This window comes from Echeneis naucrates, chromosome 21 (assembly GCF_900963305.1).
Source record: "Echeneis naucrates chromosome 21, fEcheNa1.1, whole genome shotgun sequence".
NCBI classification, from domain to species: Eukaryota; Metazoa; Chordata; class Actinopteri; order Carangiformes; family Echeneidae; genus Echeneis; species Echeneis naucrates.
The window spans coordinates 5,073,544-5,098,639 of record NC_042531.1 but is presented as its reverse complement, the minus strand read 5'-3'; the positions used below and the strand labels follow the sequence as shown (position 1 = coordinate 5,098,639).

General features: G+C 43.2%; 3 protein-coding genes across 8 annotated transcripts; 2 read left to right on the top strand and 1 right to left on the bottom strand.

Annotated features, from left to right (window-relative positions):
* The first annotated feature begins 1,607 nt into the window (after positions 1–1,607).
* Positions 1,608–17,424, top strand: slc9a2 (solute carrier family 9 member 2). 5 transcript variants are annotated; one of them, XR_003840314.1, is made up of 17 exons: positions 1,608–2,066; positions 2,169–2,383; positions 2,466–2,714; positions 4,465–4,715; positions 4,795–5,012; positions 5,683–5,882; positions 6,401–6,490; positions 6,668–6,738; positions 7,462–7,629; positions 7,756–7,861; positions 9,195–9,311; positions 9,450–9,540; positions 10,011–10,436; positions 11,554–11,705; positions 11,817–12,871; positions 13,000–13,098; positions 17,282–17,397. XR_003840314.1 is itself a non-coding variant. In XM_029492990.1 (13 exons), exons 1-13 carry the CDS (start codon positions 1,814–1,816, stop codon positions 10,430–10,432), a joined length of 2,451 nt encoding a protein of 816 aa, XP_029348850.1. In that variant the 5' UTR covers positions 1,608–1,813; the 3' UTR covers positions 10,433–11,309. The 5 variants fall into 5 exon arrangements, 1 of the variants encoding a protein (XP_029348850.1); XR_003840315.1 differs by having other exon boundaries at positions 13,000–14,668; positions 17,311–17,378; XR_003840316.1 differs by lacking the exon at positions 13,000–13,098 and having other exon boundaries at positions 17,311–17,424.
* Positions 11,144–16,073, bottom strand: mfsd9 (major facilitator superfamily domain containing 9). The gene is made up of 6 exons (XM_029492991.1): positions 15,339–16,073; positions 14,471–14,558; positions 13,868–13,911; positions 13,013–13,142; positions 12,709–12,918; positions 11,144–12,620 (listed from the first exon to the last, which is right to left on the bottom strand). The coding sequence occupies exons 1-6, from the start codon at positions 15,627–15,629 to the stop codon at positions 11,773–11,775; spliced, it is 1,611 nt and encodes a 536-aa protein (XP_029348851.1). The 5' UTR covers positions 15,630–16,073; the 3' UTR covers positions 11,144–11,772.
* Positions 17,425–17,724: 300 nt separating the features above from the next.
* On the top strand, positions 17,725–22,768 carry tmem182a (transmembrane protein 182a). Of its 2 annotated transcripts, none has more exons than XM_029492993.1 (5): positions 17,725–17,903; positions 19,230–19,353; positions 20,620–20,718; positions 20,797–20,934; positions 21,440–22,768. In XM_029492993.1, exons 1-5 carry the CDS (start codon positions 17,757–17,759, stop codon positions 21,664–21,666), a joined length of 735 nt encoding a protein of 244 aa, XP_029348853.1. In that variant the 5' UTR covers positions 17,725–17,756; the 3' UTR covers positions 21,667–22,768. The 2 variants fall into 2 exon arrangements, with proteins under 2 accessions (XP_029348853.1, XP_029348852.1); XM_029492992.1 differs by having other exon boundaries at positions 17,725–17,915.
* Positions 22,769–25,096: the final 2,328 nt, after the last annotated feature.

Sequence of the window (25,096 nt, the reverse complement as noted above, 5' to 3'; positions counted from 1 at the left end):
ACGTTCTTCTCAATTTCCCATCGACTGACTCTGTTTCTGTCCCGAGCTGTCCCCTCAGTCTGATCTGGACTCACCTGCCTGATCCAGAAGCAGCTGTTGTCATTACGGACGCATGGCTGCATTGTTTTTGGGAGAGCGGTCTGTAAACTGCTTCCTGATCTGACTGATCAAAGAGGAGAACATTTATCCACACAAGCTACTGCAAGAGAAATCCTGACTAGATCAGATTATGATGACGACGATGATGAGCTGTTTTACAGTAAATTCAGGGTCCCCTTGCAGATGGGCGGGTTCGGAAGTCTCAAACATACTTTGTTCAATTTCTTGCCCAGAGGTCTTCATCAAAAACACACCAAAGAGGAAGAATCAGACGCTCGGCAACAGGACGGGAGCAGAGACTGAAAACAGTGATGGGACAGATCAGATCTAATCCTTCACACACGTTGCTTTACAACGTTATTAATAGAAATATTTAAAGTAAAACAAACATGCAACAACAACATATTGTCCATGGCTGGCTGTCTTGGCTCCCTGTGCATCATACTGGTGTCATCCTGTCTGTCTGCCAGGCTCAGCAGAGGCCAGAGCTCTGCACTGTGGATCTATAATACGGTCATAATACATGTGAGGAGACGTTTTTATTCCCTGACTCTCAGACAATAACAAATATTGCGTCATGATATCTGCTGATGCTCCTTCACAGCACGGAGCTCAGGCGTGTGTGTCAAAAACAGGCCACGTATTTACACACACATACATGTATTATAACATTTATTGTAATAAGAAAAGGTTGGAAGGGAGAGAGAGAGAAAAAAAAAAAAGCTAAAATGGAGATGTGAGATGCAAATGTCTGAGTGATCGACAGCATCTTCCTCAGGCAACAAACGCCCTCCACAAAGCAGATGATGAGATGAAGCAGGATGAGGAACAAAACGAGAAAGGCGGCAGAAAACGTCCCACATACCGTTTGGAGAGAGGAGATGGAGTTTTTTTCATGCTGATGCGCATCCTCGTTGCTCACTCGACGATGTCTGCAGCTCGGACTCGCCCTGACTCCCGGTGACACAGCTCCTCTGTCCACCGGGGGGCGCTGCCTCCCCGCCCCAACGAGCTCAGCGTGGTTAACTGTCACCACCTGCAAGAAAGGTAAAAGGTTATTCCAAAAAACTAATGGATGATCGATCTGTGTTTAAAAAGGCAAACTGCATTACTTTATTTATTTTACAGACACGATACCAGTCAGCCTTCAGCTGACACTGTTCCTAATGAAGGAGTGACGTGAAAAAATGACTGCAAGTCAAAAGTCAGAATGAGAAATATAAAAAACAAAACAAATTCACGTTTTGCCTTTTATTTATTTTTATTTATTTATTTATTTTTTACCTTAGTGGCCTAATTCAGGAAGGGTGAGAGGTCGAAACCAGAAAGGTGGTGGCACCGAAACTGAACCACGACCCCTTCACGGCCGGGGGAAACGCCAAACACCCCCCCAACGCACACACACACACACACACACACACACACACTTTCCGTCTCCCCAGGTAGACGCCCAATCAGAGCTGAGCTCGGGGCCGCGCCCAGCCCGTATCGGCACTCGCGGACGCGCCCCAGGTGAAGCACAGGTGTGTAGTTTTGCGGTTTGAAGGAGACTCATAAATGTGGAGTCAGTAAAAGGACGATGTTGGAGCTGGAGAAGCCGGGGAAACTAAAGTGATCCACTTTTTTTGGGAGTTTCTTCTCATTTCAGCTTTTTATTTTATTTTGTTTTATTTATTTTTTTTGTTTAATCTCAACGACGTGGTCTGGGGGGAAAATGGACTCAAGCTCTGCAGTTTTATTCACTCTTGTGGCAGTTTTCAGTCTTCTGGATGGCTCCGCAGGAGAAATCCCCCCCAAACCGGCCGGCGGTGTCACCATTGTGCCCCCAGTCCAGCCGGATGGCGGCCCGCAGGCCTACCCGGAGGCAGGAAAGTCAAACCTGCCGGTGTTTACGATGGACTACCTGAGGATCCAGATCCCGTTTGAGATCACTCTGTGGGTGCTGCTGGCTTCATTCGCTAAGATTGGTGAGTAACAGGCTCCAACAGGTGCTTTCAGTTAGCAGACCACTTCCTGTGCATGCTCCTTTTTAAAAAAACAAACTGATGTCCCATCTCTCTTTTCTTAAGGTTTCAACGTGTACCATAAGATCACCGTCTGGGTGCCGGAGACCTGCCTCCTGATCAGCATCGGCCTGATTGTGGGGGGCATCATGCACTCGGTCCATGAGGAGCCCCCCGCCGTGCTCTCCAGCAATGTCTTCTTCCTCTACATGCTGCCCCCCATCGTCCTGGACTCGGGCTACTTCTTGCCCACCAGGCCTTTCTTTGAGAACGTCGGCACGGTCAGTTCAACATCAGCCTCTGCCCCCCCCCCACACCACCACCCGACCTTCTGTGAGTCTGACCTCTCCTCTCTCCGTGCAGGTGCTGTGGTTTGCAGTGGTGGGGACTCTGTGGAACAGCATCGGCATCGGCATGTCTCTGTTTGCCATCTGCCAGATCGAGGCCTTTGGTCTGCAGGACCTCAACCTCCAGGAGAACCTGCTGTTCGCCACCATCATCTCGGCTGTGGACCCCGTGGCCGTGCTGAGCGTGTTCGAGGACGTGTCCGTCAACGAGCAGCTCTACATCGTGGTGTTTGGGGAATGCCTCTTCAATGATGCGGTCACCGTGGTGAGTTGGCTCAGACAGAAACAATGGAAATGTTGAATTTGTTTTATTTACACCAAGCTGGGACTTGATGCCCCACAGTGGCCTGCGTCAGATACCCCCGGGCTGCTGCTTGTTATGAAAACAACATTATTATTGTTCAGGATACCAGGGCATATGTCAGGGACCAAAACAAAATCTCAAAATATCCATCCTGAAAGGAGCACAGTGTCCACAACAGTCGCACACATGAACCTGTTGGGGAACTTTCATTTCAGGATGACGTCAAACTGGAGATTTTCTGTCGTGCTGTTGGAGGTTTTTCTTTCCCCCTCGAGGCTCATGCTCAGGTTTCACAAGATACTGTACGACGTATTCACCTGTTTCTGGGTTGGCATGTATGTTTTAGGACATGATGTTTGGGAGGAAGAAGAACCAAGACCACAAATTAGCCAGAATTGGACGTGAGGGAATGTTTTCAGAGATGACTAATGCATTTATCCGCTCTCCAGGACTGTGTTCCTTTCGGGAGCCGCCAAACCAGTTTCTGAACGGTTTCATTTGTTTTTCTGGGAGGAGTTAAAACACTCTCTCACACACACAAACACTGAAATTTGACTAAGATGAACTGGTGCTCCAATTTCCTCCCCTCACCCAGTTTTGTATTGTTTGAAAAAAAAAAAAACATGACCCACAATCCTGCATTAAGCAGCTCTTAGCTTTGGCATGCCGATCCTGTTGTTTAGTACACAGTAGCGGCGCTGATGCAGAAGTGAGGACAAACATTTACATAGGAGGCTGAGGAAGTCCAGACCTGGCCTGTGCAGAAGTCTGCCTGACACAGAATTTCACCCATTCCACTATTATGATGTGACAGATGTGATATGTGACAAAAACACAAACACTTCTGATTCACTGGGAGAAATTCAGCCACCGGTGAGGTGAGAGATGAGGACAGCTGTAAGGCTCAGTAGAAGTGCACTACTAAAAGGTGAGATCAGTCACTAGTGTTTAGAGCGCCGCCCAGGATTGAGTGGTGTGTTAATCTTGTGCGAGTACATGAAACTGGTGTTGATAAGCAAAAGGAAACAGATCCACTTTAAATAGACGGTGAGGTGGAAACAGCGCAAATCTGTTTTCTAGTTGTCTTGTCACAGTCTTTCTGCAATTCAAGACTCTTTCCAGGGTGTTTGACAAGTTTGTCTCAGAGCAGAAAAGCCCCTTTAAATGAACATAGTCAAAAGAATTACATTTATTTCAGGCAGTTTATCTCGTCTTATTCTTGCTGCTGTCAGAAAATCCCATGATCAGCCCAAAACCAACAATTAATGTGAGTTGAGATGTGAATCATAAACACAACTCAACAATCTGAGGATTCATATATTTAAAAAGAGAAAAGAACTTAAGAAACATCACATATTATTAATGTGCTTTTATTTGTTGTGCCAGCAACAACATCATGAATACAACAAAATGTGATTGTAGCTGCAGAACAGTAAACGAAGGCTTCTGTTCCATGAGTCATTCGCTGTGCTTGGAGAATTGTGATTATCAAATTGCAAACATTGCAGAGTAAATATTTCAATAAATCACTCTTATCTGGAGCGGTGTCATTAGAGGCCGCGGCCCCTGACACTGCCCATGACCTCCGACGGGCGTTTTGGGGCCGTTTGTGCACACGTACAAACAATAAAAGTATGAAGGTTTGTTTTTTTGTTTTGTTTTTTTGCACAAGCGTCTAAAAGTGTGTGAAGACGTGTGTACGTGTTTCCAGGTGTTGTACAACATGTTCAGCTTTGTGGCCGACATGCCAGTGGTGGAGCCGGTGGATGTTTTCCTGGGGGTGGCCAGGTTCTTCGTGGTCGGGCTCGGCGGGATGGGCTTCGGCATCCTGTTCGGCTTCGTGGCGGCCTTCACCACCAGATTCACCTCCAAGGTCCGAGAAATCGAGCCGCTCTTCATATTCATGTACAGCTACCTGGCTTATCTGGTTGCTGAGCTCTTTGCTATCTCATCCATCATGGCGTGAGTAGATTTCCAAATGTTTGCCCGTCCAAGTGTTTTCGCCGCCGAGGTAATAATGGTGGAGATGGTTTTTCTGCAGCATTGTCACCTGTGCCCTCACCATGAAATACTACGTGGAGGAAAACGTGTCCCAGCGATCCTGCACAACCATCCGCCACGTGGTCAAGATGCTCGGCTCCATGTCTGAGACGCTTATCTTCTTCTTCCTCGGGGTCGTCACCATAACAACAGATCACGAGTGGAACTGGGCCTACATCCTGTTCACGCTGCTGTTTGCTTTCGTGTGGAGAGGTCTGGGTAAGCGGGGCGGTGGTGGGGGGGGCGTTGTCTGTCGTGTTAGAGGTCAGGTCTCCTTTTACCGCCTCTGTCTACTTTGGAATGCTGTGAAGCAAATCAGCAGCAGGTTCCAGCTTGTGTAGCGCATGCACACAATCACTGGAGGATTAATTCAAATCCTTCTGCTGGTTTCCCACACCTTCACTGATAAACATTAGGTGGTGTGTTTGTTTTACTCACCTCCAGTGTTGTGCTGCTATCACTGCAGGACATCACAAGCTACCAAAGTAGGTGACTGTTGAGATGAACCTTTGACTTGACGTTTTGAACAAACACAACATCAGTTGTTACAGTGAAAGTAGTTAATGAATATTCACTTGCCCTCCAGCTCTGTTTTGGTCTCCACCACTCTTAAGAAGCTTTATCTCTGCTGCTCAGTGCTTTGTTTTCGCTAATAACAGCTGCTTTATTTTGCTGGATTCTTCTGCAGCTGGAAACGAGGCTGATGGGTAAAGTTGTGGAACAGGAGAAGAAGGAAAAAAAAAAAGTCTGATACAGCTGATGATGAGCTGCAGAGTTTGGAGGAAATTCTTTGTGCGTTCGTCACAGCGAGTGTCCCCTTTTTTCACGAAACAGTGAGGTTGATCTCCCGCTAATACTGAAATACTTCTGTTCTGTTCCTCCTTCTCAGGTGTGCTGGTGCTAACTCAGATCATTAACCCTTTCCGGACCATCCCATTCAACATGAAAGATCAGTTCGGTCTGGCCTACGGTGGCCTGCGAGGTGCTATTTCATTTGCCTTGGCCTTCACTCTGCCCGATACAATCGGCCGCAAACCGCTCTTCGTCACAGCCACCATCGTCATCATCCTCTTCACTGTGTTTGTTCAGGTGAGCTTTTTTTATTGTTTCCTTCTGGGTTCAGTTGGTTTTATGTCAGAATGATGTGCAGTTTAGAACAAAGTGAAAAAGCTGTCACTGAAGTCACCTTATAAAGCCGTCTCAGGTCTCAGTGAGAAAGAAAACAGACGCATCACATGATTATTATTATTTTTTTTAATTTTCAGATCAGGTCTGATTTCATTATCTGGTACAATGCGAGGGATTTAGATTTAATGTTCCTGCATTCCAGCCCAGGAGTGACATAGAACAGACCTTTTGTTCAGCAAAACTGCGTTTATATCACATCAGCTGCTGCGATAAAGGCCCTGAAGGCTGCCTCTGAGTTTAAAGTCAGCGCATCTCTCACTGTGATGCATTCAGCTCTTGTGATTGTTATTTATTGTGTAACATGTTGGTTATGTTGCGACGTTCCAAATAATCTTTGAAGTTGATTTACTGCCTATAATTCGGATCTGTGGAGGTTGATGGGATTTTTAAATCCTTTCTTCTTCTTTTTTTTATGACAGGGCATCAGCATCCGACCTCTGATTGAGTTCATTAATGTCCGCAGGACTAACCGCAATCTTGACACCATCAACGTGGAGATCCACTGCAGGGTAAGACACAGATTAGGATGTTCGGATGATGTGTAAATGCTGCTTGTCTTGTAAAATATAAATGGACAAAAAGCATCCCTGAACTCAAACCATTTCATAATAAAATGGCCGACGAATGTGTCCTTTAGCTTCTGCACAAGTTAAAATGAGTGTGAACAGCTCTGACTTTGCTCTCAGCTCATGGAGCACACCATCGCAGGCATAGAGGACCTCTGTGGACAGTGGAGCCATTTCTACTGGAAGGACAAGTAAGAGCTTCGCTTTCTCTGTCTGCTCAGCGAAAAGTTCACGATTTGAAACTGGAAGTTTTAGCTTCCATGCCGTGAGTTTCTGTCTTTGTGGTTTTTGTTTGTCTGAGCTATTGTTCTTGCTGCGACTGTGGGATCGTTGGCAGCTAATCAGACTTTGGCGTCTGTTTTTTTTTTTTTTTTTTTTTCCTTCCTGTTATTTCAAATTAAATTTAAAATGTTTTCACCAAATCACTCTCTCATTTTCACATCCTCTGGTTAAAGTTAGCTCCTTACCTAAACAATATATCAGAGATATTAGACATATGGCTGGTCAGTATTGTATGTCATACCCCAGTGTATCCTTTTTTTGAACATACAGGTGTTTTTGTGCAGGACAGAAAAATGGTTCCCTCTTCTACTGATTTCACTTCCTCCACTATCTCACTCCTCTTTTCATCTCTCTGCTCCCACAGTTAGCTTTATGTCTGTCCTGTAAGACCTTTGACTTGAGAACTTAAGTTTGCTTTCAACGACTATAACACAAAGATCAGCCAGAAGGACAGCAAAATGTTTGTTGGACTATCTAACTGATTTCAGGATATTTATTATTATTATTATTATTATTATTATTATTACTACTACTACTGTGACCACTAACTCACTCCGTGTTACTCTCCTTGACTTGACCTGTTTCACACAAAACTAATCAGGGTTATCTTTTTGTCTTTATTTTAATGGCAGGTTTATGAAATTCAACAATCGAATCCTGCGCAGGATCTTGATCCGCGACAGCCGGGCTGAATCCAGTATCGTGGCGTTGTACAAGAAGCTGGAGCTGCAGAACGCCATGGAGATCCTGGACACGGTGTCGGGAGACATCAGTGCCGCTCCGTCCATCGTCTCCCTCAAGTACGAACCCATCATCGTGTCTCTTTCCCAAACTGACTGTCACACCACCTCCTTAGAGCAGATGTCTGCTCAATGTAAATGTTGTTTCATTTTTATTTTAATTATTTTTTTCAAATCGATTCTTAGTGAGGAAAAGAAGACCTCTGCTAAACCCAAGAGGAAGTTCCTGGCTGCTGATCTGAGGAACATGCACAACATCCTGTCCAAGAACATGTACAAGATCAGACAACGGGTGAGGAGGAACAGTTTGGCAGCTCTTTTTGTTTTACCCCTTTTTCATTTATTTCATACAGAACATCGAAGTACTTTAAAAATACACTGTACTGCCACTGAGTTAGATCAGTTCCACATCAGTTCCCCCCCAAAAATAGGTAATTCCATTTTGTTTCATCATCATTCTGTTAGGTGGGATTTTATTTTATTGTTTTTTTTTTTTTTTTTGTCACACAAACGTCCATCCAACCATTATTTATACTGCGTGTATGTCGGGCTTCTTGCTGTGAGGCGGCAGTGCTAACTATAAAAACTGGGTTCTGTAAGGTCGAGTCAAGCTAAAAACTATCACCAGGCGTACATTTTCATTTTAGCTGCAGCTTAAAGAAAAATCTCAGCGGCTGACCGCACTTCCAGGGGTCTGACATTTGAACTCCTGATTGTTCTGCCTGGATGGAACATCAGTAGTTTTTTTTTTTTTTTTTTTTTTTTGCTCGATAAAGGATCATTTCCATCTTCATTTTACAAACCTGATGACCAACTCTTGGTGTAGCTTTCCTTCCTCCGAGCACTGCTGTTTTGCATACCCACACACTGTGTGGTACTTTTCCATTAGGGACATGACATCACTCTTTGGAAACGCTCAGAGAGACATTTTGAGATCTCCACAAATAGAGAGCAATTGCTTCTGTCCTTTAGTAGACAAATTGTCCTAATAGCTTCTCTTTTGAAGTGCCTCTTTTGTTTACAACCACATCTCTCACTTAAACTCGGAGCCGCTTCGGTCTGTGAGGTTTTTACAGCAGCTTTATTTATTCACAGTATTGGATGAAAATGTAAAATTGTGACATTAACCAAACTGGAATCTTATTTTTCTCTGCGGTCATACTGTCCTCCTCTGAGATAGAAATATTTTATTAGCACCAGGCCTTTTTCTAAAGAACTATGGCGCCTTAGAGCATTATAAAAGCATTTATGTTTGTTTTAGGTTGAACTGTGGGACAGAAAGAAGCCGTTGACAGTGGTGGGTAAACTCTTTAGGGGTTAGTGTTGCAGCTCATAAAGTCCAAACGGGGACATTCACACATGGGTGTGGTCACTTTTAGTTGTGTAATCTGAGCTGTAAAGAATAGTCTCCTCTCAAAGCGTCAGCCGTCTATTTGTCTCAACTTCTATTGTCTCGTCTGTCTCAATGCTGCTGAACTCAGTTAAAGTCGCTCCTGTAGGGGGAGAAAAAAAAAAAAGGTGGAGTCCTTGATTTGTTCATCAGCAGTCTATACACCTACTGTGTGTGTGTGTGTGTGTGTGTGTGTAATACTGTACATTTGGCCTTTTGTGTTTTCTTTATTCAGACGGTGGCTTTCACTGGTAAGCACTCCCTGCCTAATGACACCCACAGCAGAGAGATACTGATCAGACGTCATGCCAGCATCCGCCGCAGCCTGCGTCCTGGAAGCTTTCAGACATCAGTAAGAAAGAAGTTGTGTAACTGTGGCTGATGTAGACCTGACAGATACCGAATATATGAGGCTCATAGTTGTCGTCCCATGTTTTGTTTATTTCATTTTATTCACTGGACTTCCTCTTCACGCCGTTGTGACTCTCAGGTGGTACCCAAATCTCATAAGTACTTCTCTCTCCCTGCTGGGAAGAGCCTGGACTCAAACTTTCTACCTCCTGAGCAGCTGAGCCACTTAGGTAAGTTTCTTTAAACCCGTAACATCCACTTTCTATTGGTCTTTAATTAAGTTTAAGGATGAAAACACATTATTCCTCACTGGTTGGCACTACAGTAAACTCACCATTTGGCCCTTTGCTCTGAGTGGAACCTGCTCTGGTATTTATTTACATATCATATTGTTCTTTACTGTTGCTAAAGTTTCAAATTTTTTTGACTCATAATAATCAGACCTAAGGACTTGAAGGACTCTGACTTCCTGTAGTGGCACCATCAACGAAATACCTGCACATCACGCAACACATTCCCACAATCCTCATCTGTACTTTCTCACTAAAAACACCATCATCATAATGCATACAAGTGCGATAATGGCAGGTCAATGCAATTAACAGGTTTAGACTTACTTCCTCTTTGATGCAGCTGTACAAATTATGGTGCACTAGTGTGACGCTGAGATTCAATATACGATATTCTTCATCTGTCCCAGATGCTCAGGAGACCATGTCAGAGGTGGCCTTCCCCTCCAGACGCTCTCGGTTTGGCAAGCCGACACGATCCTCCTCGAAGGCCATGATGCCTCTACGAAGGCTCGATACCCTAAAAGAAGCCCCTTCTGTTGATGCTCTGGACAAAGACAGGCCTGAAGACGGCCGGACGAGGCCCGGCATGTCCAGGATAAACTCCTCCTACAGTGATTCCCGGGTGCCCGCCTCTCGCCGTCACTTCAGCTCCTCCTCTGAAAACGACAACGGTTCAGCTGATAATTTTAGGAATGTGCACCATGAAACAGAAGAGGAGGAGCAGCCGCAGCTGTCGTCCCCACCACCAGGCTGGGCTGCTGAACCTTCAGACAGCTCAACACAAAACCCTCTGCTCAGGCGTCCACAGTGGAACCCCAAGAAGATGTAAAAAGGTTGTTTTTTTTTTTTTTTTTTGGGTGGGGGGGACTTTAAGGAGCAGCTGGACTGCCACAGACGGACTCTCTGGTTCTGAAGCAGTTCCACAGCTTCTTCATCTAACTGTGTTAACGTCATGTAGGTTTAATACATTAAAGTGGAGATCCTTTCATTTCTTAAAGTTGGACCACCCAGAGAAATGGGCCATAACGTTCAGAAGCTGCACGTCCCAGGCGCTTCAGCAGCACAGTGCGCCATAGTGGATGGACTGCTTTTTCATTTAATGTCTCATAAATGAGGTTTTAGCTTTTTTCTAAATATTTAATAGTAATGGATAAATATTTTTCTTTTCATATGTAAAAATGTCTTGTGTGTTTTTTATTGCCTTGCATGTGCGCTGTTGGAGGATACACCTCTTGTAAATAGGCCGTTTTTAGACAACATGGAATTTGATTTTGTATGTCTCTTTATGCTCACAGATTCCACAAATCTGAGCCCACTTTGTTTTCTGTTAATGTAATAAATTTTCCATGTTCCATAAAATCAATTTGCAAGCATTTAATGAAATGATGAACTTGTGACCCAAAATGTGTGCACGGAGGCAGGAGGAGTGTGTTTGTATGTTATGCAGACAGTATGTACAATTGAAAACTCTATAGACTAAAACATACAAAATATTTTTTATTCCTTGTTTTCAATATTATTTTTTTTGTATGACCCTGGAATGAACTTGGACGACTCTGAGTTCTTCACATTTTCTTTTATTTACCAGTTAGTGATAACTAACCAAGATAAATTTACAAATCTCATATCTAATATGAGATTTGTAAAATTCAAGTGTCAGAAGTTACAGCAAATGTCTGCTCATATACCACAATAGGAACCATTTGATGTAGTGCATTAGAAAAAATTTGGTAAAAAAAAAAAAATAACATGGGAACCAACTTGTCTCTGCCTAAAGTTGATTTCTGAATGTCTGCAGTGTTGCCTAATGGACTGTGAAAAGTATCACCTTGTCTTTTAGCACTGGAGGGAATTTGGATGATGGTTGGTTGCATGATTGTATTAGAAAAATCAGTGTACACTTTCCTATGAAGCTGTCATTAGTAATATGCGCCGTGTGTTTCAACACAGGGGGAAGCAGACTGAACGCTCCAGCCCTGATGTCACTCTCAGTGTCGGGCCTGAATTTTAAATCCATTTTCCCAAAGAAGAACTGCAGTGCTGGAGGCGGCGAATCATTTTGACCCACACGTTTGTCAGGAAATGTGCTGCTTCGATCTCTGGTGACCGCCTGCAAAATAAGAGCACCTCTCTGTGTCATAACTTTAAATTGGTTGATTGGTCTGCGTTTCAGAGTACCTTTTTTTTGACATCCCACTTTTGGTCCCATTTAGGGATCCTGATGAGCAATAAAGCTACAGCTCCCAGAGCCAGGACTACACCCAGACTAGGGGGGCCACAAGGGCTGAACTCCTGAGCCAGACCTGAGAGGAGGGGAGCCAGGATACGACCCACAGCTGTGACAGACTGCCCGGCACCGATCAGAGTCCCGCTGGCCTGGACCCCTCCCCTCTGCAGCTCCAGGTCTGTGACACACGTCCGTCCAATGGTGGTGGAAATGGCAAAGAAGGTGGAGGTGAGAAGCACCTGCCAGACGCTGGGCGCAGCAGCGTAGAGGAAAATCAGAGAACAGGTGAGCACGGTGGAGTGCAGCAGGAGGGCGGGCATGTTGTTCCTATAGAGCTTAGTGACTGGCCCCACCAGGAAGCCAGCCAGGGCCCCCAAGGTGCTGCTGTAGCTGATCATATATCCCGTCATCTTCGGTTTTAGTGAGAAACGCTCCTCCATAGCCAGAGAGAAGTTACTGTAGTAAAGCATGATAGCTATGGCCATCAAAAGACGCACCAGAAAGAGGTCCCACATGTCAGAGGAGGCCACCATGTGGATCCTGGAGCCCACTGACGACAGCTGTCTCCAGGCCGGCTGGAGCAGAGACGCCTCCCTACACCTCAGTCCAGCTTGGTGCTTCCCCGGTTCGGCGTCTGCTGCCAGCGCTGTGTGGTGACTATGAGCATGAGCGCCGTTCTGCACCAAATTACTACAGCGGTTGTCGTGACCTTGTGTACTTATGTTGCTGCTGGAGTTAGTGCCGTTATGGTGCACCAGTGTCTCACCCCACGGCAGCATCCACACCAGTCCTGGAATTATAAATGCAAGCCGTTATATAGACATTTCAATATAACAAACACAGAATAATGTTTTTTTTTTTTTCAGTTTTCAACTGACCTGCATTAATAAGGAAAATAGCTGCACAGGTAAAGGAGGAAGTATAAAAGCCTCCTTCACGCTCTGTGAGGAGGCCCCCCACCACGGGGCCCAGGATGAAGCCCACACTGGAGGCAGCATTAAAGCGTCCCATCACCAGAGGGCGCTCTGACTCCGACACCAGGTCAGACAGCAGGGCTCTGCAGATTGATAGGGAGTGCTTGAACAGCCCTGAGACAGAGAGCATGTGATTTTATTTATTTATTTATTTATTTTTTACATGCTTTGACATTTTTACGGGGTTTCACTCAGCGGCCCAACTCACCCACGGGGATCCGTGCGAGCACAAACAAGGCGATGCTGCTGGACATCCCCAGCAGGCCGTAGCCCAGAGCACTCAGCAGCAGACAGGTCAGCAGAGAGTACCTCCGTCCCACCACGTCACTCCAGCTGCCCTGCCGAACACACAGGAAATGAAACACAAACAGAAATTGAGCCTGTTATTTATTTTACTTTTTTTTTGTGAAACATCGGGACAGATGTAGTTGGTGGTGTTCTGACAAATCCAAACAAATGAGACTATTGGCTATTAAAAACTATTAAAAGTAGAAGCCTCACCTTTGAAAAAAGATTATTGAAATGTTTTTTGAGTTTGGCTTTTTGGAAAATCTGATCAGTTAAACAAAAAATCCCAAAACTCTGTATTTCCAATTAACAAAGCAGCCCAGGCTGTTACACAAGACTTTATTAGATTCTCGCCCACTACCTTTCTCTCACACACACACACCCGATGAAGTAATTAAATTAGGACCAATCAAATTTGCTGTGTTCTGGATGTCGCCCAGTTGTTCACGTATCCGTAACGTCTATCAGGACTCAACCGGTCTGCACTCAGGAGTCAACAGACGACTCCTTATCCGTTTAATTTGTTGCATGACCCCTCAGAATTTAAACCAATTTCATGAGCTGAGGGGGCAGCGTGTGTGTGTGTGTGTGTGTGTGTGTGTGTGTGAGAATATACAAAGACTGGATGTATTGTGTGACCACAATTAACTTTAAAACAGCCAGTGTTTATTGTGTTCATGAAATACCACCGATGACATGGAATGCAACCGTTTTTGTCACCGACTGTGTGAGCAGATGGAGCTGGAGGATTTATGAGATAGAAGTCAATACTTACAACTATTGTGCTTGAGAAGAGCTGTAAGATCCCATATGTCGATCCTGCAACAGTTCATATACGACACAGAGGTACATCATGTACTTATTATTATGACACTTTGTTATACTGTCAAAACTAGGCCAACATCAACAAAAGTTACAGCTGCAGCATCGGTGGGCAACAAGTATATATTTTTTTTAAAAACCATCCCTTTTCATTGTTTTCCTGCAAGTTTATGAATTGTTTCTTGTAAAATGATAGAAAATGATTGAAAACGTGATCCCCAATTTCCTGGAGCTCAAACTGACTCCAGACTGTACTGGTACAGTACATGAGAAAACACAATTTAAGAAAGCACAACAACAATCCTTGTACGACACAGGCCTCTGTCTGGTTTTGCTCTCCCAAAACTGCAGCTGCTTGTGTTTTCCTGTGTTTGGTTGGTGTGGTTTGTTGTAGGACATTTAAATATTAAGACGATGTCTGCTGCTTGTTAGATGTTTGTTGTCCTCATAAGCAGACAAAGTCAAGGTTACTCTATCCAAGCAGCTAATTATGCTGAAATTATCATATCGCTATCACTTACGTTACACAAATGAATGTAAAATGGACACAACTTACCTACTATACCAGCCACAGTGGGACTGGCTCCTAGAGCTTTGACATGATGGCTCAGCAGTGGGATGATCATGCTCACCCCAAACAAATCCTAAAAAAAAAAAAAAAGAAAAGAGGAGGAGGTGAAGGAGGAAGGAGCATCATCACCATCAGGATTTTATCACACCAGAGACATGACAGAGGGGAATGTGGACATCAGAGGTCAGTCAGTGTCAGAAAGTGTTCTCATCCTGTTTGTCTGTGCAGCTCTTACCGAACACTTGATTGAAGTCACACAGCAGTTCACGCACCGTTCCAACACAACCCTTTACGCTAATTCACTGACTTTCGCCAGCATTTCTGATCCAAACATTCCTGATCCAAACATTCCTGGCTACTTCCTGAGGCAAAAAATCTGACCCTTTGAACCGCCTTTAAAAATGTGCTGATGTAGCCCAAACAGGCTCTGTCAAATTCCTTTAAGATTGAATATGACTAATAGTCTTTGCAGTTATGTTTGCAACACATTTTATTGACAGTGATGCCTCAACACAAGAGGTGTCAGAACAACCTGCCAGGTCACTGTTTCCTTTAATCAGCAGGCACACCGCTGTTTAACAAAAGTCTCAATTTAACTCACACAAAATTGGCAACATTATGGCCTGACTGATTGGTGAACTCATTTGAAATAAATGACATTTTTAGCCTGTTTTTTTTTTTAACCTTTTTAAACAATGAACCTGTTTATGATTCAGACAGGAAAATTAAAGCACCAATTATAACCACGTTATCTTTTATTTTAAGAATCATATCTAGACTTCCTTTAGTCTGTTGTTTCCGTTTGAACAGTAGATTGAATGGCAGCAGTGATTTTAGCAGCTGCAGCACTCACCATGAAGCCCACCACATAGATACAGTGTCTGATCCCGGTCTGTCCTCCGGTCTGTCCTCCGGTTTGTCCTCCGGTCGGTCCTCCGGTCGATCCTCCGGTCTGTCCCCCTGTCTGTCCCCCGGCCGGTCCCCCTCTCGGTCCTCCGGCCGGTCCTCCTGTCTGTCCTCCGTTCGGTCCCCCGGTCGGTCCCCCTCTCTGTCCCCCGGTCGGTCCCCCGGTCTGTCCCCCGGCCGGTCCTCCGGTCGGTCCTCCGGCTCTGTCCGATGAAGAGCTACATCTCCGGCGGGTCATCGTCCCGCCGTGTCGGCCCGCTGTCACTGTCCCGGCGGGGACTGAGGGGCCGGGGCCGGGCGGCTGCTCTGCCGGGTGTTGCTGCGGAGGCTGCAGGAAGGTGGAGGATGTTAAAAACGGAGGTTTGAATCTCCGTCTCGGCACTTTGCTCACTAAACGAGCTTTCGCCGTTCTGTTTTGGTCTCGTCTGGTTCAACCCACCCCCCTTCCGCCTCTGCTCCAACAGATGGTTTCGTCCATGACGTCACAGAACGGAATTGAGGAAATCCTTTTCATTGACAAAAATTTAAAGAGGTATTTTTCTTTTATTTATTTTTTCCTTTTTTTTTGGTTTTTACATCTTTTATAGACTATTTTTAACCTATTTAATACAGACCAAAACAAACAAGAGAACAAAACCTTCAGGCTAATTCTAATAATGTTAGTGTTCCTTTTTAATTCTGATATAAACGATACAAAAAAAACAAATAAATAAATAAACTAAACAAAAAACACGTTTTACATCGATTTGTTTGTCATAAACTCACTAAGTGGAGTTATTAATTTTACATCATTATATTATTGATAACAAGTAGTCAGCATGGTTGTGTATGTTCGTGTTTTGTGTTGTCTCCCCCTGCTGGAAAAACTGATTATTGGGTAAACTGACATGCTGGATAAAGTGATATTTCTGTCATCTTTGAGCTCAGTAAATATACATTACTGTTATGATGTGTATCCACGGAGCTTGATGATTGCTTCAGATGTTGAGTTTTGTGTTTGAGGGAGATAATACGGCCTTTTTTCTGTTGAACCTGATTTTTTTTTAAGTATATATAAAACACATTTGCAAAAAAATGCAAAATGAAAAAATAACAGAGAAACTAAACACAAGATCAACATCTGCAGCTTCCATCCACCGCACTTTAATACTCACTGATGTCCAAAGTCGATCAAAATATAAGTGAAGTGGATATTTGATGAAGTGCGTCATAAACACACTCGGACTACAGTGGAGTGGATGTGGGTGGGGATCTCTGGCAGAGGGGCCCCCGGTCACATCAGTGTGTAAATGAGTTGGTGTCTACGTGAAGGTTCAGCGCTAAATGTTCCCCTTAGGTGCTAATAAACCTGTGATCCCTCCCAACACAACATCACTGACACACACGAACCACAGGATCAGTTTTTAAGCTTGTTTCTAATTGAACTTTAAATTACCTCTGTCATATTTTAACAGTACCCCAAATAAGATCCAGGCCACCACAGTTTATATTTCAAAGTTTTGTTTCTGGGCCTAATAATCATTTTTCTCTGTTTGCTTTTAATCAGTTTAATTGAATTTATCAGTGCTGGTTTGATTTTTTTTTTTCTCTTTATGTTCAGCCTTTGTTTTGGGATTATTTTTATTTTTATTTTCTAACATTCATGCTAACTCAAATATCATAGGAACATTTTATGATGTGTATCTAAAACTTACAAATGCTAGAAGTTGTTTAGTTTAATTTTTGTGACAGGTTCTCCTCCAAATGGGGCATTTACAGTAACCCCCCCCCCCCACCATTCACAGGAAATGATAGCGGTATTTGTGTCTGTACATGTGTATGTTGTCCTGGGGGGCCAGCAGCTTTGGGCAGGGTGTTGTGGGATACTTATCTTCTCCTCTGTCCTTTCAGTCTCACCCTGCCTTGACATTCTCGTGCAGACGCTGAGTGTCCAGTTGCCTCTGGTTATTTCTGCGACGAGCCCTCCCATCACACCCACCAACTGCTCCCCACACTCAGCCCACAGCGGAGTGAAGCAGCAGCCTTCAGTCAGACCCCAAAAATAGCTCAGGGGGTTGTGGGGTTAGGTTGGTGGTGGTCATGTTGGGGGGGGTGGGAGGCTGTAGACCCCAGTGGAGCATCCAAAGGAGTCATGTGCACAACATAACAGAGCCACAGAGGACAGGACAGGAGTCCAGAGCCATTAACCCAACATAAACCAGCTGAACCAAGAAACAGCTCATCTGACGGATTGGACGTACTACAGTGCAGGAGGAGTGACTGTTTCTGTCTCTGCTCGTCGTCACATGCACTTACTGTAGTCGGAGGGGAAAGTTAGATCCAGTGTGGACATTCAGTAGCTGAGCGGGCTGGTCAGTCCTGGGCCATGAAGCTGAGCGTGGCATTGTTTTTTGCCGGGCTCTTTGGAGCTTTGGCAGTTGTTTTCATCCTCCTGTCTTTTGGAACTGACTACTGGCTGCTGGCCTCGGAGAGCTGCCAGCCAAATCCTGAAGGATCTGTTGGCCCCGGCAATGTGATTGTAGAGGTGGGTGTCAGACTTCAGGCAGGAGTAGATCAGAAAATAGTCAGATATCACTGACTACTCAGGATGTGAAAAATGTTGACATTTGTAGCTCAGATGTTGTTGCTGTAAAACCAGGGAGGGGGGAAGACACAAGGAGTAGGTCTGTTGTTTCCATTTGGACTTTAAATGGTATGCTGTTAGGTGTCACACCAATCCCTTATAACTGAATACTTCTTGTGGTCAAATGTTTAGCCCTTACACAACAATCATCCTTTTACTATTTTAGAAACTGTGATCAGTTGCTCCAATCATTCTGTCAGTAGATAAATCGCAGGGGACGGAGGGATCCCTGCAGGACATCTTCATGCAATCAGACACCGTTTAATGTAGCATGTGTGCAGCTATGCAGTGATTGAGACATCGCTTGAACCATGTGTCCCTACGATAGAAATACAAATACCAGTGGTACCAGTATTCCCAGGGGCATGCCACTGTATTAAATATCACCAACTAGAACATACTTAGCTTTACATAGTATGCACTGATACTGGGATTGGGAAATTATAGCAGCACAATAAAACAAACTTGGTATTGGGTGCAGTGCATAGTAATGCAATGTGATCTCAAAGCGATCTATCATAAAGCATTATTTTTAGAGCATGTTACTGTTACAGTTCAGATGGATTGTTAGCATCTAATAGTGCTGGCTCTCAGTTTCTGGCTTTCAGCCCTTAAAAAAATCCCCAAATTTTAGTATATGACTCTCCAGCACATGTTGCTTTCCTGTTTTTTTATGCTCCAATAAGATATAACAATTCAGTTTTCAAAAGTCACTTCTGAGGGAAGCCCTGCCCTCCAGGTTGGGAGATGATGACCTAAAAATGTGGATTTCAAAATAAAACACACCCTGATTGGATTAGGCCAATTTTACAAACACACTCTAAAACACACTGCTCTGTTTTTTAGGGGTGTTTTATAACGGTTGATGAAACCAGCAATTCAGGATTCTTATTTTTATTTTACATTTTTTTACTGATGCACAAAAATAGTGACCACCAACGATGTGAGTCCCGAAGGGGAACATCCTCCACATGCATGCTTTTATGGCTGATTAAGGTTAGAGGTGCTTGCTCAGCATGACCTTTGACCTAAGTTAGCAGCTGCAGTCCCACTGTGGTGCCTTATGAGACTGCTCTCACAGACTTTAATTATATCAACCAATTGGGGTGAATTCATTTCCAACCCTGTTTATACCATAAAAGCCGTAAAGTGTGTACTTTGTACAGTCTATTTGTGTTTGGTAACAAGTGGATATTCACGTTTCTCTCCCTCCAGAGGGGAGATGTGGTTGTGCAGGGGGACTCTCGTGAAATTACTCTGTACCATGAAGGTTTTTTCTGGAGATGTTCTTTTGGAGCCATCATGGATGATGGCAACCTGTTATCGCAGCTCTGGTTCAGTAAGTGAGACACATTGCGTTGTTTTTGTGTGCTTGCTGTGTTGACATTAGTTTTGTTTTTTTTTTCTCATTGTTTCCACAGCTTCGTATTTAAAACACAAAAAAATCTATAAATCCACAGTTGTTTCACCTTGAACAGGTGGCTTCTTTTTTCTGATCCTATTACAAGCCCACATGTGTTTTGCCGTGGTAAGCTTTCTTAAAAACAACAGACATAAATGATTAAAAAGGAAAGAATGTTAAATACATTACATGCCATTTCATGCTGCTATTTTATGTGCTTTGCATGGGAAAATATAACATAAAGTCATATACAGACACTGAAATGAGATCCCCCATGTCAGACCTCTTCTGAACGGTCTTTTGACTCCAGGGGGTTACTACTGTAAACAAAGATTCGACGTAGAGCATGTGAATATCTGTTGCATTACAGCTGATTTTTCTAAGGGATGAATGAATCATCATTTTCACTGTGAGACTTCTGACATCTGTTATGAATTTCAACCCTTTTTATAGGATGAGAAATCAGTGTTAACTATGTTTTTTGGGCTGGAACGACAGAAGCATTGAACCACAGCCCTACTTATTGAGACATATAAAACCAAAGATAGTTGTTGTTATTTTTATTTTTTTTTTAATATTCCTAATCACTCTCTTCTGAAGTAGTTGTTTGGTGAGGTTGGCATTGTTCTCCAATGTGATGCTTCCCAAAATCCGATGGCAGCTTTACGATTTCGCTCCAGAATAAAATATCAATTTCGGATTTGTTGCTTTTAAAAATTGCTTGATGACGTAATGATACTAACGTCTCCTTTGGCTTTTGAGTGGAAGCACCATGTGATGTTATTCTGGTCGTTTGTCAGATGATTGTGCGTCGTCTATTTTCTATTTTGGGCCTTTGAATGGTGGTTCATTGTCAGAAAGAGCCGATGGCACTGAAAGGACCTTGTGAGGGTCTGTGGAATTTCACATGGTGAAATAAATGAGAGAAGAGAGTTTGGGAAGAATGAAAAAAAGCATAAGAGAATTACAGACTTAAGTACAGTAAGAATTAAAGTGTGCAGTAATACTATCCTGTTATTTCTGGGTCGTCAAATTTAGCTGAATGTCAGTCTCATGAAGGACAACAGAAAGTATACAATCTGAAAAAAGAAATGAGTAATAAATTAAGTGAAACACAATTTCATTTGTATAAAATGATTTCCTTGATTTGTCAGTTGTGTTTCTTTACTTCTTCCTGTGTTGAGTTATTGTTTTTCCCTCCAGCCAATCAGCCACACTCCAAAGTGTGTATGCACGCCTACCTCTTCCCATTCCCAGTGTCTCATCAGACACACAACGCTACTGAGTATGATTCAGCTATAAGTAAGTGTCTCTCTGCACAAAGCGAGTGTTCCTCTGTAATCCAATGAGTCTTTATTGGGCCATTTTCATTTCAATCAGTCTACAGAGGCTTCTGGAGCATCTTCATGCTGATTGGTGTGGCGGCTGTAGTTCTCGGAGGCTTCGTCATCATCTGTGCTGCTCCGTTCGCCAGCCACCGCCTGTACAAAGCAGGAGGCGGCCTCTTACTGACATCTGGTGAGACTGTGAGATGATTAAGTCTGTTCTGCTTTTCACCTTCACTCAGCTACATTTTGGAGCAAAAGCTACGTATAATTAATTTAGATCTGTTATTTATTTTTTACATCAAATATTTGCTCCAAAGTAGTGCAGTTCTTCTAGTATTTCCTCAAAGATAAAAATGTGTTAAGTCCTATTTAACATAAACATCTCATGAGCCATCAGATTTAACTTGTGACCCTTTAAAGGTGCTGCGAGCCTTAGATTGGGAACCATACTGCACATCGCTGCTGAGTGTACACATTAATGGATCAGTATTGATAATAAGAAGTCAATTTTCTGTGGAATGAGTTCCTATAATTTGAACGTTTCGAGCATATTTAATCTTTCCTCCAACTTTAGTAAGAATTTAAAATGGAGGACTTGGACTGGTGTTATTTCACAGTCTGAGCTCAAACGAAGGTGAAGAGAACTGTGGTGTGCAGAGTGCGTTGAACTAACGGCAGTCTCATCTCTGCTCCAGGAGTTTTCCTGCTGTGTGTTGTGGTGATGTACGTCCTGTGGGTGCAGGTATTGGATGTGGTGGAGGTCTACATAGAACACCAGCGCTCTGCGGTGTGTCCAGACTTCCATTTGTCCCTCAACTACGGTCTGTCCTTCATATTTGCTCCCATTGGGATCTTCTTCTGCTTCCTGGCCGGCCTTCTTTTCCTCCTCATTGGCCGAACCATCCAGATTCACTACCACTGATGTTAACCGGCGGCAGGTCAGAGGGGGAAATTTGGATTTCTTCTACCTTGTGAAAGCAGCAGTCTGTAGATGATGAGCTCGGAAATGTCACCACGATCACTCCACCATGAGTCACATGCAGATGAGCATGATTTACAGCTTTGTGCTCTCTTTAGGTAGCAAAGTAAACAGGATGTCAACAAAGCTGATCTAATACAGTCTGAATATCTGTGGTATATAACATTGTTGGTTAAATCTTGTGTGCTGATGGTTATGAGTGTTGTTGTTTTTTTGTTTTTTAATATGTAAGCTTGCTGGATATTGAATGTATGATGAAATGTTGTGTTCATGGAAGAGTCATTTGTTTCAACAGAAAGGTGCATAATGAAAAGCTAATAAGATGGGGTGGTGCTTTTTATTATCTGTACATACGATCACGGCAATCTTTGTTTCTGGAGCTCCAGCATCATTTTCTAGATTCAGTTTAAAGGCTAAGATTGATGATATCTTCCTGTTAATGTCAATGAATCCCTTTAAAACATCAAGACCAACACCACAGTAGCAATAGTGCATTTGCTGAGGACTATTTTTTGGCTACAGATTAGAATATGTGTTGCTCTGGTGAATAGTTGTCAGCATTTGTGCATCAATTCAATATAAGTTACAGAACCCATGTTCATCAGGATAAAGGAACCTGACAGAAATTACAACAAGGTGATTCATACATTTGATTTTGGACAGTAATACCAAGGCTTGGCTGGAAAGATAATATTTCATAACTTTGATCTCTTCATTACATATTTTGAGATACATGGGGATAAAAAAGGAATATCAAAATTATCCTGACAAGCTTCACATTTTCTGCCCTTTCTGCATATATTCTGTATATATTCTGTAACCGTGCTGCTTTTTGGTCATATTGTTCCAGTCTGACCGGTTTATTGATTAAGCACATCTTATTCTGTTTATAAGTGAAGCTTGATGCATGAATTAATTTTTTTTTCCACTGGGCTTTTAAATAACTATTTTATGTTCATGTTATTATGTGTTTGCTGTTTTGCTATTGGTCCTGCAATAAAAACATATTTCTGTGATCTGTTTAGTCAATAAAATAAAAAAATTAGATGAGCTTCGATGTCCGTAAAGACTTCTTTTGTCATTGTCATGAAAAATGCAGGCTTTCTCTTAGTTGCATTGCATGTAGCTAAAATTAGCAGCCAGATTTAATAGAAAAAATGAAAACGCCATCATGAGTGCAACTTATACACATAAATGCGACATCTGTCACCACCAGTGGGTTCATTTAGCATCTTAAATTCTCTCTCTCTTTTTTTCCTTTTGTCTGTGGCACATTTGTATGAATGTGGATTACAGATCTGGACAAACACAAAAGACTCAAACAAAATACCACCAGGTGGCACTGTTGTCTCACTTCCCTTCCACATCAGCTTCCACCCTGAGAGGCAGAAATCCCATTTTGCTTATCTAGAGTCTTATGTGGAGTGTATGTGGTGTTATGCATTTAATCACAACTTCAGAGGTATGATCTGTAGATGAAAGAATTCACACCTTGGCTGACAGACGGATGGTAATTTCACTCATGAATGGAGCATTTGATCAGGAGCTGAATGGACTCCTGTGTCGATTCTCATGTGTTCGTATAAACTCTGGGCCTTTTGAGCTTTATAATATACTTATCATACATAAGGAAATGCATCTGTGGTTTGCCTTCGAATGCAGGAGAGAGTCACACAATGTAAGGCATTGATTACTTTGTGAGATTGACTTTCCCTTTACACTGGACTCTTAAAATGGAGATTAGCGCTTCCAAATTTTGGAAAATGTGTATTGGTGTCTGCATACGAGCAGCCATATGTTACTTCACCTAAGCCATAGGAGAAGCTACACTGGAGTAAACCACTGCAGGTCACAGGAGGAGGCCACAGATAATAAAATTCAGGATAAGATCGCAGGATCTGTCCTGTTAGAGGACGGAGCAGTCCTTCCATCCAGATCTACCTTAGGAAAGAAGTTTCTGAACGGGTGGATTTCCTGGTTTAAAAGAAAACGCATTAAATTAATAAAAAAAAAAAAAAAAAAAGGGTATAATCATTTCTGTAGCTGAGAAAGAGACAGATGTTTACTGCAGGTAAGGAGCAAGCCACCTCCAGAAGAAGAAGCACAGGCCTCGCAGTCAGTAATGTCATCAGAGTGGGAGTCCCAGCTGAATTCAGCACTGTTCTGCATGATTGCCCATGATAATTGTGTGTTGATAGGGAGCGCCAGAGATGGAGTATAATTTCCACCGAGAGATTCCTAAACAAATACCTGTGCTCAGCAGAGGGATGGAGTGCAGCGGGAGGTGAGGAGGAGAATAGCGGATGAGGGGAGATAGAGGATGAGAGGGTAACACCTCTCGAGGAAGAGGAGGAGGCGGAGGAGGAGCAGAGACAGGAAGCAAAGGTCTTACTGCAGATCCTTATTGTCCGCACACAAGTCAACCGAGGCAAGGCTCTGCAAGGTGCTGCATGGAGAAAATAAAAACTGAAAATATCTGCAGTCTGAAAGTGAGATTAAAAAAGAGAAGAACGGGACAGAGCAAAATCTGATATGACAGGACACAGCAGAATCAAATGAAATAGATTAGAATGGACACAATACCCCAATCAATCAATCAATAATAATCCTTCTTATGCCTGGAGCATCAACAGATTACTCATGACCAAAGCCAACAAAAAGTCTAAATAAAATTAAATGCAATTAAATTAGGGAATGTTATTACATTAAGCATAGACAAGACGAGTATGAGTTGTCTTTTACTCTATTGACCGAAGTTACACAACAAAAAGTTGAAGATTTGTCTCCAAATATGTCTGAAAACAGTAACAGCTCTGCTTTGAATAAAAATGTGTGGCTGAGATGAATGATTATACGTCCACTCCCTGCTGGAAAACTCGACTGTATGAAACTACAGATAGTTTTCTCGCCCAGTCTGAGTTCGTGCACGTTATGTGAGCTACACGTTGATCCACAACCAGCTCCAAACTAGTAGGGGATGTCAGCACATCATGGTGGCGTGTTAAAGTGAGTTTCAAGGACAGCACAGAGAAACTTTCCACCAAATGAACGCATCTTCTAGTGTCAGGCAGAGTGCACGTACATCACTCTGCACGGTGAAGGTCAAACCTCTAAGTGAAGAAGCAAGAAGCAAAACACATTTTTGAGCTGGGTGACTTTAAAAGTGACAGAGAGCAGACAAAACAATTGGTGCAGAAACACAAGTTTAGAAAAGTGAGTGGAGGTAGAGATTTCAAAGAAGTCCCCAAAGAAGTTCAATACGCGGCCCGTTCTGGTATTTGGGGGCACCGGCAGCATCGCATGCATCAGCTCCCTCACTTTTAAGTCCTAAATGAGAATGCTAACAGATTTTCATCATAAGATCTGAGGAAGT

What these genes read in the sequence shown, in the direction of transcription:
- tmem182a (XM_029492992.1), top strand. Translation starts at nt 17,757, where the DNA reads ATGAAGCTGAGCGTGGCATTGTTTTTTGCCGGGCTCTTTGGAGCTTTG. An exon ending in TGAGTATGATTCAGCTATAA is followed by an intron (nt 20,719 to 20,796) that starts GTAAGTGTCTCT and finishes CATTTCAATCAG; the next exon opens with TCTACAGAGGCTTCTGGAGC. An exon ending in CGGCCTCTTACTGACATCTG is followed by an intron (nt 20,935 to 21,439) that starts GTGAGACTGTGA and finishes TCTCTGCTCCAG; the next exon opens with GAGTTTTCCTGCTGTGTGTT.
- slc9a2 (XM_029492990.1), top strand. Translation starts at nt 1,814, where the DNA reads ATGGACTCAAGCTCTGCAGTTTTATTCACTCTTGTGGCAGTTTTCAGT. An exon ending in CTGGAAGCTTTCAGACATCA is followed by an intron (nt 9,312 to 9,449) that starts GTAAGAAAGAAG and finishes TGTGACTCTCAG; the next exon opens with GTGGTACCCAAATCTCATAA. An exon ending in TGAGCAGCTGAGCCACTTAG is followed by an intron (nt 9,541 to 10,010) that starts GTAAGTTTCTTT and finishes CATCTGTCCCAG; the next exon opens with ATGCTCAGGAGACCATGTCA.
- mfsd9 (XM_029492991.1), bottom strand. Translation starts at nt 15,629, where the DNA reads ATGACCCGCCGGAGATGTAGCTCTTCATCGGACAGAGCCGGAGGACCG. An exon ending in TCTATGTGGTGGGCTTCATG is followed by an intron (nt 14,559 to 15,338) that starts GTGAGTGCTGCA and finishes TTTTTTTTTTAG; the next exon opens with GATTTGTTTGGGGTGAGCAT. An exon ending in CACTGTGGCTGGTATAGTAG is followed by an intron (nt 13,912 to 14,470) that starts GTAAGTTGTGTC and finishes GAACTGTTGCAG; the next exon opens with GATCGACATATGGGATCTTA.